This window comes from Entamoeba invadens (assembly GCF_000330505.1).
Source record: "Entamoeba invadens IP1 unplaced genomic scaffold scaff_1105074725953, whole genome shotgun sequence".
Taxonomy (NCBI): Eukaryota; Evosea; order Mastigamoebida; family Endamoebidae; genus Entamoeba; species Entamoeba invadens.
This window is the reverse complement of record NW_004443705.1, coordinates 28,399-44,363: the sequence shown is the minus strand read 5'-3', so window position 1 is coordinate 44,363 and position 15,965 is coordinate 28,399. Positions and strand designations below refer to the sequence as shown.

General features: G+C 29.8%; 4 protein-coding genes across 4 annotated transcripts; 2 read left to right on the top strand and 2 right to left on the bottom strand.

Moving 5' to 3' along the window:
* Positions 1-2,230: 2,230 nt before the first annotated feature.
* EIN_401430 (hypothetical protein) lies at positions 2,231-3,601 on the top strand (the record flags this gene model as incomplete). The annotated part of the gene is made up of 2 exons (XM_004261103.1): positions 2,231-2,858; positions 2,973-3,601. 2 exons carry the CDS (start codon positions 2,231-2,233, stop codon positions 3,599-3,601), a joined length of 1,257 nt encoding a protein of 418 aa, XP_004261151.1.
* Positions 3,602-3,700: 99 nt separating this feature from the next.
* EIN_401420 (serine/threonine protein kinase HT1, putative) lies at positions 3,701-4,567 on the top strand (the record flags this gene model as incomplete). Its single annotated transcript, XM_004261102.1, has 1 exon — positions 3,701-4,567. One exon carries the CDS (start codon positions 3,701-3,703, stop codon positions 4,565-4,567), a length of 867 nt encoding a protein of 288 aa, XP_004261150.1.
* A 2,239-nt stretch (positions 4,568-6,806) lies between these two features.
* EIN_401410 (profilin, putative) lies at positions 6,807-7,196 on the bottom strand (the record flags this gene model as incomplete). The annotated part of the gene is made up of 1 exon (XM_004261101.1): positions 6,807-7,196. One exon carries the CDS (start codon positions 7,194-7,196, stop codon positions 6,807-6,809), a length of 390 nt encoding a protein of 129 aa, XP_004261149.1.
* A 2,103-nt stretch (positions 7,197-9,299) lies between these two features.
* Positions 9,300-15,871, bottom strand: EIN_401400 (protein serine/threonine kinase, putative; the record flags this gene model as incomplete). Its single annotated transcript, XM_004261100.1, has 2 exons — positions 9,300-15,725; positions 15,839-15,871. 2 exons carry the CDS (start codon positions 15,869-15,871, stop codon positions 9,300-9,302), a joined length of 6,459 nt encoding a protein of 2,152 aa, XP_004261148.1.
* Positions 15,872-15,965: the final 94 nt, after the last annotated feature.

Here is a 15,965-nt window from a genome sequence, read left to right as displayed (position 1 = left end):
CTTTAGAGTAATATTTTTTTCGACCGTACCAATCTTTTTTCGAGTTGTGTTAAGTGACTCTTCAAATAGTTTAAATTTCAAATCTATAATATTCTGGAAAGACAGCAATTTTTCAACAAAAGTGTGAATAACAGGATGAGAAATACATATAAATCGATTCAACGCCGAATGAAAACTTTCCGCTCGGTTATTTGTTCTTTCGGGAAGACCAAATACCGACCAGTGCTCAATTTTAAAAACGCCATTTATATAAGTGTTTTCAAAATACTCAAAAAACACTTTAACATCTTCGTCTTGACACAGTTCTTCTTTTATCATATAAAATGTGTCCCTGATCATTGTTTTTGGCAAATAAGCCAATGACATTAACATTTTTATTAAGGTTTTAAACGAATCACCTTCAACAAATCTTTCACCAAATCCCATAGTTAAAACTCTCCTGTAAAGAGATTGGCAAAAATGAAAATGACAACATTTAACATTAACCTCAGTTCCAAATAGATCTTTGAAATACACAACTTCAAAGTCTCCCATTACAACAACATTTTTATGAAACACTTTTTCTTTACAAATTTCTTCAATCTTATCGAATAATTTTTTGTACGTTTCTTTACTTTTTGAAACAAGACACGAATAAAAAACTGGAAAAGATTCTCCATTTTGCAAACCGTGAATGGTATACATTTGAGAAAACAATTCTATTTGTCAAAAATGATGTAAAAATAATATAAAAATATATTAATATTTTTGTAAAAATGTTTGATATTAGTATATTATAACACTTTAATATCAAATTATTTTATTTAGAATGTATATATATATTATTTTTTAATATAATAATACATATAAATTGTATATTAAATTTAGAAATGAAATATTTTCTATTTAACAATATTATAATATTTTATTTTCAATATTTTTTGTGTAATAATATATTATTTAATATAAAATTTTGTTTCCATATATCTCAATAAACAAACTTGGACATGATTTAAAAGTTCCATCCATCAAAATTGTATTACATGTTTTAAAATAATTTAAATATTCTTTTTTACCAAATATAATCATTTCATAATCTTGGTGCATGACAAAAGAAAGTTCCTCGTTAGTGAATGTGATTTGATCAATTTCTTTTGGGTTTTTGGATATCTGTTTTTGACTTCGCACTATATGTTCACATAAAGATAAACGTTTTGAAGAACCATTGACGTAAGCTTCTGCGACTATTTCCATGGCGCTTTTATTTTTTGAGTTTTCTTTCTTTGCTTCTTCTTTCATGTTTTCAGTACACTTTTTGTCAAAATAAGAAGTGGTGTCATGTTTATGTGGAAGACCCTTTTGAGAACCAGTTTCTTCATATCCAATTGTGTTTCCTTTTTCATCAAAAAGCAATCTAATACGTTTTTTGCATTGTTGGTATTCACATTTAAATAATATGCGTTTTTTATCAACAGATCTAAATTTATAACCATTAATGTATGGTTGAGGATTTCCATGTGTTGATGAAATCATTTCAAATTTAGGAGGTTGAGGAATGTCGGATATAACCAATGGTGTGGTTGTTTTATTTTCCATTGAATATTGTAGATGACCTAATACGTTTCATAATAAAATAATTCTATTTAATCATAAAAAATATAAAATATAATATATATTTATTTATATACTTTTTATTTATTTATTTGTGTTATAATCAATATTTTATGTTATTAAAATACAAATATTATACAATTATTAACATTTTATAATTATACAGTATATATATATTTACAGTTATTCATATAATAATAATATTGTTAATAATTATTTATATTATAATGTAGTTTTCGAATTTAAATAAAAATATATACTTATTTATTTAATATAAAAACCATCTCGATAATAAATATAAATTAACTATAAACATTATATATTTTTGTAATAAATACAATAATACAGATTGATTTATTTTTGTAAACGAGTTTTAAATAAATATTCAACAAAAATTCAAATGACTTGAAATTTTGTTGAAAAATAAAGGCGAAAAAAGGCGAATTATTGAAAAGGCAATTTTTAAAAGGGCAGATTTTCCGTTCCCCGTTCAAATGGGTATTTACTTTCTAAAGGTCACTGTCAAAATACATCATCTTGTCTGATTCAAACTTTTAATAGTACATGTCAAATTTGCAGTTTACACAATTTATATATAATTGACAATGGTAGTTGTGAAATTCCTGATAACAATTCCATAATGGTCAATCAAAATAATATAATTGCTTGTAAAAGTGGGTATATAACAAATTTCAACAATTGTCAAAAGTGCTCAGATCTCTACAAATCAAGTGAAGTGTGTGAAAATGGTCGTCCCACAAAATGTGAAATTGAATTTGAAATAAATAAATCTGGACAGTGTGAACACAATAACTGTTCTGATCCAAATGATGAAAACGGGAAATGTACTTCATTTATCAACAACTGCACTTTCATCACAAATTCAAAGTGTTTGGAGTGTGATAATAGTTTAATTTTAAACAATGCAGAATGTCTTACAAATGACGATTTACAATGCACAAATCAGAGTTTGGTTTCTTGTTTGCGTTGTAAAAATTCTTATTATTTTAATTCATCAACTAATAAATGTGAAAGATGCGATCCAAATTGTTTGACCTGTGTCATGAATCCGACTTACTGTCTTTCATGTCCACCAGGATTTTACATTTCAAATAATATTTGCAAAACAAATTCCGAATTGGTAGGAATTTGCACACAATTTATATCATCTGGTGGATGTGCAAAATGCGCTGAAGGTTATTACAGAAATGGGTTGGACTGTTATAAATGTAATCTTTCATGTTCATTGTGTAATACAAATTCGACATGTTTGACTTGTAATTCAACGAATTACAAAACATGGAGTGGAGACTCTTAACCACAAAATAGTTAAATAGGATGTGATGTGAATGTCACACAACATGGATGCACGCGATGTAAAGACGGGTATTTTCAAGTCAATACAAATGAATGTGAAAAGTGTGAAACAACGTGTCTAACATGTTCATCCAAAAGAAGTTGCGAATCATGTTTATCATCGAAGGTCTTACTTTCAAGTGGAATATGTGTGACACTTTCTCAGATAACAAAGTGTAAAGAAATAAAAAATTCAAAATGCAACAAATGTTCATTCTGGTATGCACCAAGTCCAGATGGAACTTATTGTGAAAAGCGTGCTGTGTGGTGGGTCATACTTGTTGTAGTTCTTTTTATTATATTTGTATTATCGATTCTTGTTATAGTGTTAATATTTTCCACGAAGAGAATTTTAAAAATGATTCACACAAAGGAGCAAGAAAAAACCACAACCATATTCGGAATGGAAAAATCAAATGTCAAATTCAATTCACTTGCAAACAACATTTGCGTCTCTTCAAAAGAACTCAATTTTAATTCTGAAATTGAAGAAATTCCTGTCAACACAGAAACAAAAATTGTGTTTTGTGTTGGCAATATGTCCAAAAACGTCTTGAAAATTCAATTCACCACAACAACACAAATTGACAAATTTACAATAAGAGTAACACCAGAAGTCGTCATGTTAAAAAAGAAGTTTGCATGTGAATTTTAGATATATTTGAAACCCGAATGCACGTGTCGAATAAATAACACCATTTGCATAGTCTCAAAAAATCTCAAAACAAATATCGAAAATATAAATGAAATCATAATGAAAGGAATAACAAGTCAATCTACAAGAATAGATTATGAAGAATTAATTGAAGAATCAAAATTGGGTGAAGGATCTTTTGGTGTTGTTTACAAAGGAAAATACAGAGGAAATGAGGTGGCCATCAAGAAAATGAAACAGACCGAAGACGGCAAAACTGATAGTGGAGATAAATCAGACGTAGAATTTGAAAAAGAAGTTGCAATGTTAGACAAATTCAGGTGTGAGTATATCATCCATTTCTATGGTGCTGTGTTTATCCCAAATAAAATGTGTATGGTTAGTGAATTTGCTCTGTTTGGTTCATTACAAGATTTAATGAAACATAAAAATAGCAAAGAAATTGAAATGAAACTTCGAATAAAATTAATGTTGGATACATTAAGTGGAATTTTGTATTTACACACAAATGGTATATTACACAGAGACATCAAACCAGACAACATACTTGTTATTTCAATTGCTTTTAACAACAATGTAAATGCCAAACTGACTGATTTTGGAAGTGCAAGAAATGTTAACTTGCTAATGACTAACATGACATTCACAAAGGGAATTGGTACACCAGTCTACATGGCGCCCGAAGTGTTAAAACGAGAAAAATATAAAAAGAGTGCTGATATATACTCTTTGGCTATCACCATGTTCGAGTGTATTTCATGGAGTTATGCATATTCCTACGATAAATTCAAATTTCCTTGGTCAATTGCAGAGTTTGTGATTAAAGGGTCACGATTACCAAAGCCAGATGAGATGAATCAAGATATATACGATATTATTAATGGTTGTTGGGAAAACGAACCCACAAAAAGAAGTTCTTTAGAAAACGTTAAATATGAGCTTGAAACTTTATTTAATTACATTTAATGATATTATTTAATTTTTTAAATTAAATTGATAAAAAAACTAATAAATTTAAAAAATATAAGAACAACAGAATAAACAAAATAAAAAAATCGTCACACAACATTTTTTTTACTTTAATGGTTGATATCATTTTTTAAATTGAAACTTAAAAGGTCGAATGACTTAAGTTGAGTTGTCTTATTTATTGTCGCATGATAAATGCAAATGACATAAGAAGGTTTCTTATATCAAGCTAAATATGCAAATTTAATGTATTTGTAATATATCAGCATCAAATATGAAGTTAGGAAAAAAAGAAAAAAGTGCTTTTAAAGAAAATATTCATTCTGTTACATTTGCAACTTTATTAAAATATAGTTTCCTCTGATATCTGTTTTGATAATGAGAACAATTCAAAATCGGTTGTTGTTAACGACTCGGAGTTGTTAGTATTCATAGTTTCAAGTTCAACATCCAATGTAATTGTTTTGTATTTTGAATGATCCGAAAGACTTTTACGATCATCATTGTGTGTTAATAATACCATTATTATGAAATGTGAGTTTTGGTACTTGAATAGCAATAAAACAAGAGTTGATTTGAGCACAAATAATTATCTGCATAGTCATTATAATACTTTGAGGCACCTATTATACTTCTTGTAGTTTGATTCAAAGTTGTCGCTCCAAATTCTCCAATTTTGGATTCAACAGTTAACCTAACAAACCTTAGTTCTTCCCAATGATTGTGTTAATATCAGCTATCTTACTAATAGTTGTAAATGTGGAAATTGTCAAAGATTCAATTGATAATCCATACGCTGTATTGGTTGTTGTTAGATCGGTTGATGATATCAAACTCTGTCTTTGTAATCGAGTGATTTTACTTAAAAAAATATCAATTTTTTATCGATTTTAAGTGGTGCATTACCGTTGTGATCAATCGCAAATGATCTGAAATTGTAGTTTTGAATAATAAATTGACACTTCACCGTTTTTCAAAATTGGAGACATCACATGGACAATTAATAGTTGAAAACTGTTTGTCAAAGTCATATGTTTATGTTGTTAAATAACAAATAAGATCGTATGAATTGGTGCATCCATTGGTTCTGATAGTTTGTTTGTGACTACCTCTGAATGAACAAGATTTGTTGAATACAAAAGAACAACATCAAAACACAAAGAAGGTGCATTTACAATATTTGTGACAATCAATTTCTGTTCGGTATTTTTAGTTATACAAAACAAATCCAGATGCTATTGGTGTCAAACTGATGATTATAACTTAAATTTGATTATGATCATTTTTGTATATTTTGTATCAAATTTATTATCACATAATTTACTATATTCAGGTTACTTTGTTGTTCACGTCAAATTAAGTAAATTCAATTTTTTGAGTTGATGTATAAGTGTGTTCACTGGTATCAAAGAAAAGTAATTTATTATATTTCTTCGTTTGTTTCAAGTCCAAATTTTGTGTAGAAACATTCAAATCATACGAAGAGAGATCAGTCCAAATATCATTATAAATTTACAATAATTGCAAAATAATTATGTTAAGCATTTTTCATCAATTTGAATGTTATTATATGTTATTGTTAAAGTTAGTTTAATAATACAACAAACTAAAATTTGTCAACACAAATTAAATAACATTGAAAAATACCAGTCATTTTGGAATAAAGATGTTTTCAATTTAAATAATATCATTCATGTTTTTAACAGTATATTATATGTCACATAACTTTAAAAAATTAAACATATTAATTTATTACTGTAAAAACAAATCATTCTGATACAAAAGTATTATAAATAGTATTAACAAACAAAAACAAAAAAATTACACTTAATAACTATAATATATCTAATGTATTGTTTAATAAAAAAACTGCAAATTATAAATGATGAACAAAAATAAACTAAATTATAATTATTATTAAAATTGCTAAAATAAATAAATTACCATATAATTTTTTCTTTTTATTAAATGTGGAAGTAGTTTAGTTGGTAAAATGTTTTATTTAAACTTTAATCTTTCTAGATTACAGGTAATAAGTTAAATTACAAAAAGTCGTGTGTTCAATTCACACATTTTTATTTTTTATCAATAATTTTTCATAAAATTTAAAAAATAAATCTATATTTATAGTTTATTATTTAATAATTAATTTATATTAATTGTTTTATAATAAATTATTGGTTTGATTTATTATAATATATAGAAAAAGTGAGTAATGATGAAGAAGTGAATGAATTTAATAACCCGATTGTCCCATGTAATCTTTGAGCTTGTAGACAGCGTCTGAATTCTGTCCAGCAGAGACAGACGCGTCCTTGAAGTATCCAATCAATATGACTTTGATTCCCTTGTAAATTGAAACACCAGCTGCACCAGCCTTTCCAAAAACAGTTCCCTCGTCTTTGTCAGCTCTTGTGACAGTGTATTTGACACCACCAATGTGAAGTCCCTTTGACTGGAAGTCTCCCACATTTCCAGACATGATTGCATTTGCAATAGTTGTTGCTTCTGCTTGTTGGATTGTCAAGCCAACCTGTGACATGATTGCTCCATTAGTCGCAAGAATGATTCCACCGTGGCCCTTGCCTGCACCAATCATTGAAGCTGTGTAACCGTCCCACGACATTTGAATGATCACAAACTGGCGTGTATCTTTATATCATGTCGACACGTCACGTCTTTTATTTGTTTATTTATATTTAATTGCATTTTTAGTTGAAACTATTAGTAAACTATTGCAATGTGATTTTCAAGTAGATCGTGTAAAAATGAACAGTTGATGAAAACTTGAATTACTCTGTCTTTCAAATTCGAGATTGAACTTTTAAATTTAAATTTAATTAATTCGTCATATTTCAAATGGTTTGAAATTTATAACAGATATACAATTTTATTATACAAGTATGGTAAAAACCCATCAAATTGTCTTAAAATTTTTAAGCTTTAAAGCAAATTAATAACGATGTTATCCCGAACAAGTACGATATAAAAACGGACAAAAGAATGTGTTGTATAACAAAAACAAAAACAAAATATTAAAATAAAAACCAAAAAAATTCATTTGTTTAAAACTGTTCAAAACATGATCATAACGAGTCTCGTCTCGTGTAAAACCGTAATAAGTGACATCGAAGAACAAGTTTCAAGAACGCGTTTTGGAGTTGGTTCACATACGTTATCTGAAAATTTCGGTTTTAAATTTGAAATATTTTTATGGTTTTGACCAAACAATTTACAACTTAAGGAGTTTAAGAAAAATTTTAGAAATTTACAAATATGGGACTAAAGTTTCTACGAGTACCAAGGTTTCGACTTATTATTTAATTACTAATTGAATAGTAATGAACAAGTTTTTTAATTTATTTCTAAAAACCGTTCCAAATATAACTTTTCTCATTTAGTTATTACAAGGTTATAAAAATTATTAATTATTAGTCGAAACCACAATCCTGGTCGAAACTTTGGTACCATGTCTGTAGTACTGACTTGTAAATGTTTTTTTTAATTTTTAGTTTAATAATAACTTTTTAATTTTGATGATATATTCGGTCTACATTTAATGTTTATTTTCAAAAATTAACACGTTCGCGGTTTCCCCTTTTATTTTTTTTAAATAGCATAGAAAAAAAGTTAATTTTGCTTTTTCTTTAAAAAAAATCATTGTAAACCCGTTTCATATTTTTGAGGATTTTTTGACACACAATATCTTATTTAAAAATATTACAACAACAGAGACATAATCCTCAAGATTTGAACAAAAAATATAACGAAAAGATAAATTGATTGCCATTTTTGGAATTAACCTAAATTGTTAGCACTTTTCCCGTCGTCAATATTTGTATTCCGATAAAACACAAACCATCATTTTTCTCTTTATAGTACACGACTGTAATTCTATCCATATTTTTCGTGTTCATCGACAATTCAAGACAATTTGAAAGGTTCCGACAGTGGTTTAACAACATTTTTTAATTTTAGACCCAATTTCATGTTGTTGTCATATGAAAAAAATGAGGATTAATATCGATGGTTATCTTCTCGACAAGCAGTCCTTCGTCGCTCGACAAATTTTTGTCATCATCGTGATCTATTTATTTTTTTTTCTACAATTTATTTTTTGTTTTTAAAATTAATATTATAATTATTATATAAATAATAATATCTTTATGATTTTGTGTCGAAACCGACTGATTTTATCACGACCAAAACAATAATCAAGTATTATTCCATTTTCAGCTACTGTTTTGTACGCCCCATTTAAACCAATTTTTTGTCCGTACTGATTGGACGCAGATGTCATTCTCCCGCAAGCGGGTATCCGCGACTGGGGAGGATAAAACGTGGGTAAAACGGTAGCACAGACAGATTGTTTGAGTGCGTTTTCTTGAATTTTTAATACGATGCTTTGTATCACCAACCCAAGGTAAACCTGTTCGACATTAATTTAATTGAAACCATACCAATATTTACTTTATTATTTATATACTATCATTATAATTTATATATATTATTAAATATAAATTTGTTTATTCATTTTTTATTATTTATATTTCACAATGATAAAGGGCAATTGGGTCTTTCATGTAAAAAGTTGATGGAAATTAAAACACACAAAAAAGAAAACTTGTTAAGATTTTTCAGCCTTCTGTAATTGGGATGAAAGAAAACAATAAAAGTAAATACTTTACTTGGAATAAAACAATTAAATCAAAAGAATATTTAAAATAAATCAATGATTCAATTCTTCCAGTTTTTCAATAACTTTTTCGATTGGAATTCTTTCTTTGGGGTCTTGTGCCCAAGCATTTTGAATGATGTCAAACTCTTTTATTGAGATGTTTTGTGGTCTTTCTAATTTTTTACCACTGGTTATGAAATCTGCGATATTCCAAACATGTAGAAACCTCTCATCGTCTTTTTTGAACACAAAATCCAATTGTAACACCTCATACATAGTCATTGCAAATGAATAGACATCTGACGATTTCTTGTATTTCTTTCTGTCCAACACCTCGGGTGCCATATATTTTGGAGTGCCAATACCTTTAGTGAAAGTCATGTTGGTCATCAGTAGATTGACGTTTCTTGCACTTCCAAAGTCAGTCAATTTTGCATTCACCTTCTCATTTACATCAAGTGAGAACACAAGAATGTTGTCTGGTTTGATGTCTCTGTGTAATATCCCATTCTTGTGTAAATATGAAATACCTTTAGCTGCATCAAGTAACATTTTAACTCGCAACTTGGTCTCAATTTCATCACTTCTTTTGTGTTTAATTAAGTCTTGTAAACTCCCAAATTGTGCAAATTCGGTGACCATACATATCTTGTTTGGTATAAAAACGGCGCCATAGAAGTGGACAATGTAATCACATCTGAACTTGTCCAACATGGCAACTTCCTTCTCAAACTCATCAATTGATTTTTTTTCATCTGAGTTGTTTATTTGTTTCATCTTTTTAATTGCAACAACATTTCCTCTGTACATTCCTTTGTACACAATACCAAAAGACCCCTCACCAAGTTTTTGTTTTTCTTCCAACTCATGATAATCAATTCGAGTCGTCATTTTAGTTGTTGCTTTGATTTTAATAAGATACACGTCTTCTTTACCACTTTCTATATCAAGAACAACACATGCGATTGTGTCAGATATGTTACTTGAGAAATATGGTGTTAAAAAGATTTCAAATTCGCATGCAAATCCTTTTTTAAGAGTAACTAGTGGAGGGACACTTCTCACTGAATATTGGTCACACCCGTCTTTAACTGTAAATTGAACTTTTTTGATACTTTTTGATGTGTTTCCAATACATATGAGTTCTCTGTTTTCCTCACACACATTGATCTCATTCGACACGTCATCCCCTGTAAATTCTAACACTTTTTTATTTGATGAAATGCATCCCAATTTTGATATAAAAGCTATGTTCGACCGACTCATTTTAAAAATACACACTTTGCGAAGTTCTTTAGTTTTCTTGTGGTGCATTCTCAGTAAAATGATAATCAACACTATAATAGAAACGATCACTAATATAACAAATGCGCATACGATACCCATAGAAATATATATCGCAATTTTAGACTTGTCAATACACGAAGCACCGTCTTCCGATGGTATTTTATTATCAGAACATTTGGCGCATTTGTTGTTTTCAGCATTTTCACAATATTTAATTTCACTGTAATGTACGCAAGTCAGACCAATTATTATGTATTTGCTTTCACATTTATCACAACTATATAAGTTGGTACAAGTAACACAGCCAACACTACAACTATAACAAAGCGGTTTAGATTCACTCAAATAATAGCCACTTTCACATTTAATACATCCACTTTGTGTGATATTTTCACAATTTGTCATATTCTCAAATGGTAAACACAACAGACTTTCACCATAAATTTTGAAATGATTTGGTGCACATTTTAAACACGAAAATTGGTCATTACAAACTGAGCAAGTTGTGTCACACTCAATACAACTTGACTGTGATTTGTAATAACCATCCCGACATATCGCACACCCAACACCGCCCGGCATCACCTGGCGACACTTCTTTGTCAGATCTTCAGATTTTTCACAAGTGTTTGTCACTCTGTTCAACACGGAACCATCTGCACAACTTAGACAATATGACGTGTTAAAACATGACATACAATTAGAAGAACACTTTTCACATGTTGAAATTAATAACATATTTTGAAGGAAGTACCTATTTGAACACTTTAAACACCCTTTTGTTGTTTTAACATCACAATTTGTGTTATTTTCAATATTTTCACATTTTGATGTGCTTTTATTTGTTGTATAATTATAGATATTATTAGAAATCGCATTTATACATTTTTCTGACGTTGATTTTAACTTTGAAGCTTTTTTATAATTCTGTATTGAAACACAAGTGTTTTCAAAAGGGAAGAAACCACCAAAACATTCAACTGTTTGCGGGACATCTTCATTTGATTTTTGATAACTGTATTTTGAATTTACATCATCACTTCTTTTTGAACAAAAATGATTATTATCATTGTTTATATTTGTGTTTGTAAAATAATAATTGTCAAAGCATTTGGTACATCGTTTACCATCCCCTGCATAACACGAAAGTTGTTTGAGTGATAAGCAATTCCCATTAATTGGGAGATGTGTATTTTCGCATTGAACGCATTTACAATTAACATCATATTTAACACAATTAGTAACAGAACAAGTTGCACATATGTTGTTGATTTTACTTGAAAGTTGTTTGCATTTAACACAATCATTTGATTCAAACACACCACAGTTTGTCGATGTCATACACTTGTTTGATTTTAAATCCAAAAGTGAATTTTGTTCACATTTTATTATAAATATGTTATCATTAGATTGAACACAAGAAATTGATAACACGTCTTTAGAAAAGCATTTGATACACAAATTGTTTGAGTCTAAATAGTTGTTGTTTTGACACTTAAAAACGTTTCCATTTTTAATCAAATTTTGTGTATCATCTTTCACACAAACTCCACTTGTTATTGTCGAGTTTTCTTCACACTGCAAACACGAAACTTTATTTGTTTGTGTTTTATAGTAATTACATTTTAAAGTGTCCAAGTCATCTGTTATTTGACAATTTCCAGTGGAAGAAATCCCATCACCACACTCTTCACATGTTATTTTACTTGTCTGCTGGCAAACTGAATTTGTGAATTGCACACATTTGCCATTCAATAAATAATTTGAGGGTTGACATTTCAAACATTTTTTGTTGTCATTTTGTGTAGTGCAATTTGTTTCATAATTGTCACATTCTTTTGTGTTTTTGTTGTATATTTTGTTTTCACACAAAATGCATTTTCCATTGACTAAGACATAAGGTGTAAAGCACTCTTCACACACCGCTTCATATTTTTGTTGACTCATCAATGTTTCATTGTTTTTGCATACCTTACAATTTGTTATATTGTTATAACAATACTCACATGTATTTACACTACTTTGATACATTTGAAGTTGTGTAGGACAGACACACTTCCCATTAGATACTTCAAATGGACTGTTACATTTAATACAAGTCTTGGATGTTGTACTGCATTTGTCGCAATTCGGTATTTCTGAACAAGCAGCACATATCTTATTTGATGGGTAATACCCCTCGGAGCAATTTAAACAGCCACGTAGTCCATCACATGTTGCATTACAATTTGAATCACATTGGTAACATAATCCATTTTCAAGATATGTATTATTGGTGCAACCTTGACAATCAGAAAGTGAAGTGCAGTCAGAACACGATGAGTCACATTTTGAACACGTTTTTGATTCTGGATAAAATCCTTTGTTACATGTGGTGCATCCCAAAGTTGGGTCACACATTTTACACTCTTCTCCACAACTTTTACAAATGGAATTTTCAAGATAATAATTGTTTCCACAAGAAAGGCATTGGGTTGATGTCTGGTCACATGTCTTGCAATTTGAATCACACTTTTTGCACATTTTATCAGAACTATAGTATCCATCTACACAATCAAGACACCCCTCTGTGGTGCTACAATATGATGAAGTTGTTCCTTTACAATGTACATAACAAGCAACACAATTGTAATCATTTAAATAAGTTCTTTGTTTACATGAGGTACAATTGGTTGAAATCACATCACAGGTCAAACATGTTGAATCGCATTGATCACACATTTTATTATATGCATAATACCCGTCAACACACTTTGAACAGCCAGTGGCTGTGTCACAGTGTGTACTTGAATCAACACATTTTGAGTCACAAGACAAACATTGATAGTTGTCCAAATAAGTTCCTGTTTTACAACTGAGACAATTAGAAGACAACTCTCCGTAACACGTTCTGCATTGACTATCACAACTTTTACACATTTTTGAATTTACAAAATAGCCAACAGCACACTTAGTACATCCCTGGATTACATCACAATTAGTTGGATTATCAACACAATTGATATCACACGTTTTACAATTGTTAACATCGAGATATCTCCCCAAATTACAACTCAGACAGTTTGATGAGGAATTGCCGTTGCATGTATAACATGTATTATCACATACTGAACATTTTTTGTTGTTCACATAAAAGCCATCTTTACATTGAATACACCCACTTGATGAAGTGCAGTGTGTTAACGTGTCAATACAATTCGAATCACAGTCAATACATTGATGTGTCGAATCATTCAAGTACAATCCACTTGCACAAGAGAGACAATCAGTCGATGTAGTGCCACATGTTAAACAATTTGTATCACATTTCAAACACCTTTTCCCACTTTTATAATATCCACTTTTGCACTTCATGCAGCCATCTTCTTGTAGACAATACCCAACTTCACAATAACCTTCTTCACATGTGATACATTTGTTATTCTCAATAAAACTGTCATTGTAACAACTTAAACAATTGGTGGACACAATATCACACGTTTTACAAGTAACACCACATTTGGTGCATCTGTAGTTTTGAGGGAAATAACCTTCAATACACTTAGTACAACCATCAACAGTACTACAATACCCATATGCACAATTTGGATCACAGTCATTACAAGTCTTGTTTTGGGCAACGAAATATTTCCCACTTTTACAGCTCAGACAACTTGAAGAAGTCCCCCCATTGCATGTATTGCAATTAGAATTGCATGGTGAACACATTTTGTTGTTGACGTAAAACGCATCTTTGCATTTTATGCATCCATTAATGTTATTACAACTTGGTCCAAAATCAAAACAGTTTGAGTCACATGACAAACATTGCCCATTTTGTAAATATCTTCCACTTCCACAACTTAAACAATTTGAAGCTAATGGACCACTACACGTTTCACAAGTCGAGTGACATGTTTCACATAGTCCTGAGTCAAGAAAATTGAATCCAGTAATACAAGTGCAACTTTTGTAATGCACATAACCATCATCACATTTGATGACTTCTCCTGCAGCACAATAATAGCACACAAAACTTTTATATCCAAAAAGTTTTGAGCCATACGGTATAGCACTTGAATTGACTGTAATAAAATTGACGTATAGTTCTTTGTTAAATACCAGTAGGCATTCATTTTGAAAAATAAGACTACTTATTGACATGTAACTATCAAACGTAATTTGAGAATTTTTACTCAGTGAAAGCATTTGTAAAATGATTGTACTTGAAGACGTCAGTATATTTGATACACCTTCCTTCACAATCACTGTATTCCACGAACGTTGAACAAAAGTCCACTGTGTCCCAGCAGTCAAATCCAAATTGAAATACGTTGAATTGTTCGCACAGTCTGGAAAATTGTAAGAAGTATCAACCAGACCATAATAAGTGGGAATACACACACACACTTTATTAGTTAGATCCTCAGTGTGTACAGTTAAAACTAACATATACCGAAATATATTTCTTTTATAGCAAACGACAGCAACTTTAAAATCGGCGTATGCACCACTATCAATGAAAGTCACACTGTTGGGATTAATTTTTCCAGTAAAGAGGTACATCTCAACAGTGAAATTATTTGACAACGAAAAGCCACTAAAAGAAACTTCGACACTTTGAGAAACATCACCATCAATATAAACAAGAGGTACTGTGGTAAAAACATTTCTTGTATATACAATTCTGAATCTTTCATCAATTTTTGAGTATAAAACAACACCTTTGTCCGAGACATAAATAAAAGGATTTGCATTGGAATATTGAGAAGTACGACAATTAGTTGTACTCCCAAAACATCCAAAAGTGATGACTAAATTGTTTGGTCGATTTTCTTCTTTAACGTACATCCGCTCGGCTTTCGGTCGATTTCTCATAAAGAAGTATTTCATATTGACGCCAGAAGAAAATTCGAAATATCTATCAGCAGCAGAAGTTGCACTTGTAAGGTCCGTGTCCGCAAACGTTTTCATCGCGTTTGTGCAGCACTGGGATGTAAAAGTAAATCGATCATAAGAATAGTAACCAACCGTCCATTGTGATGAACTGCTGCCAGTATTGTATCGAATTTCATTATTGACTTCTCCCCAATACCCATATGAAAGTCCTATCAATAGTAACAATAAAACAGCCATTTGTAATGATTTGCTTTGACAGTCCACATTTTTATAAACGAAAAAAGATTCTTGTTGTTTTACAACAACAGGTAGCTGAATATTGATTTAAAATTAGAATATAGAAATTTAAATGAAAGATTTTATGATCGTAACAAAACAAGTTGTATTGTTTATTTATCATTATTGCTACATAAAAACATAAAAACTTTCATTTTGAAAAACTTATAAAAAGACAACATCATATTTCATTATAAAAATCCATGTTTTAAGACCTTTTTATGTTTTTTAGTTTTACCAAATATTTTTATTCAAATACCGAGTTAATAATTCTAA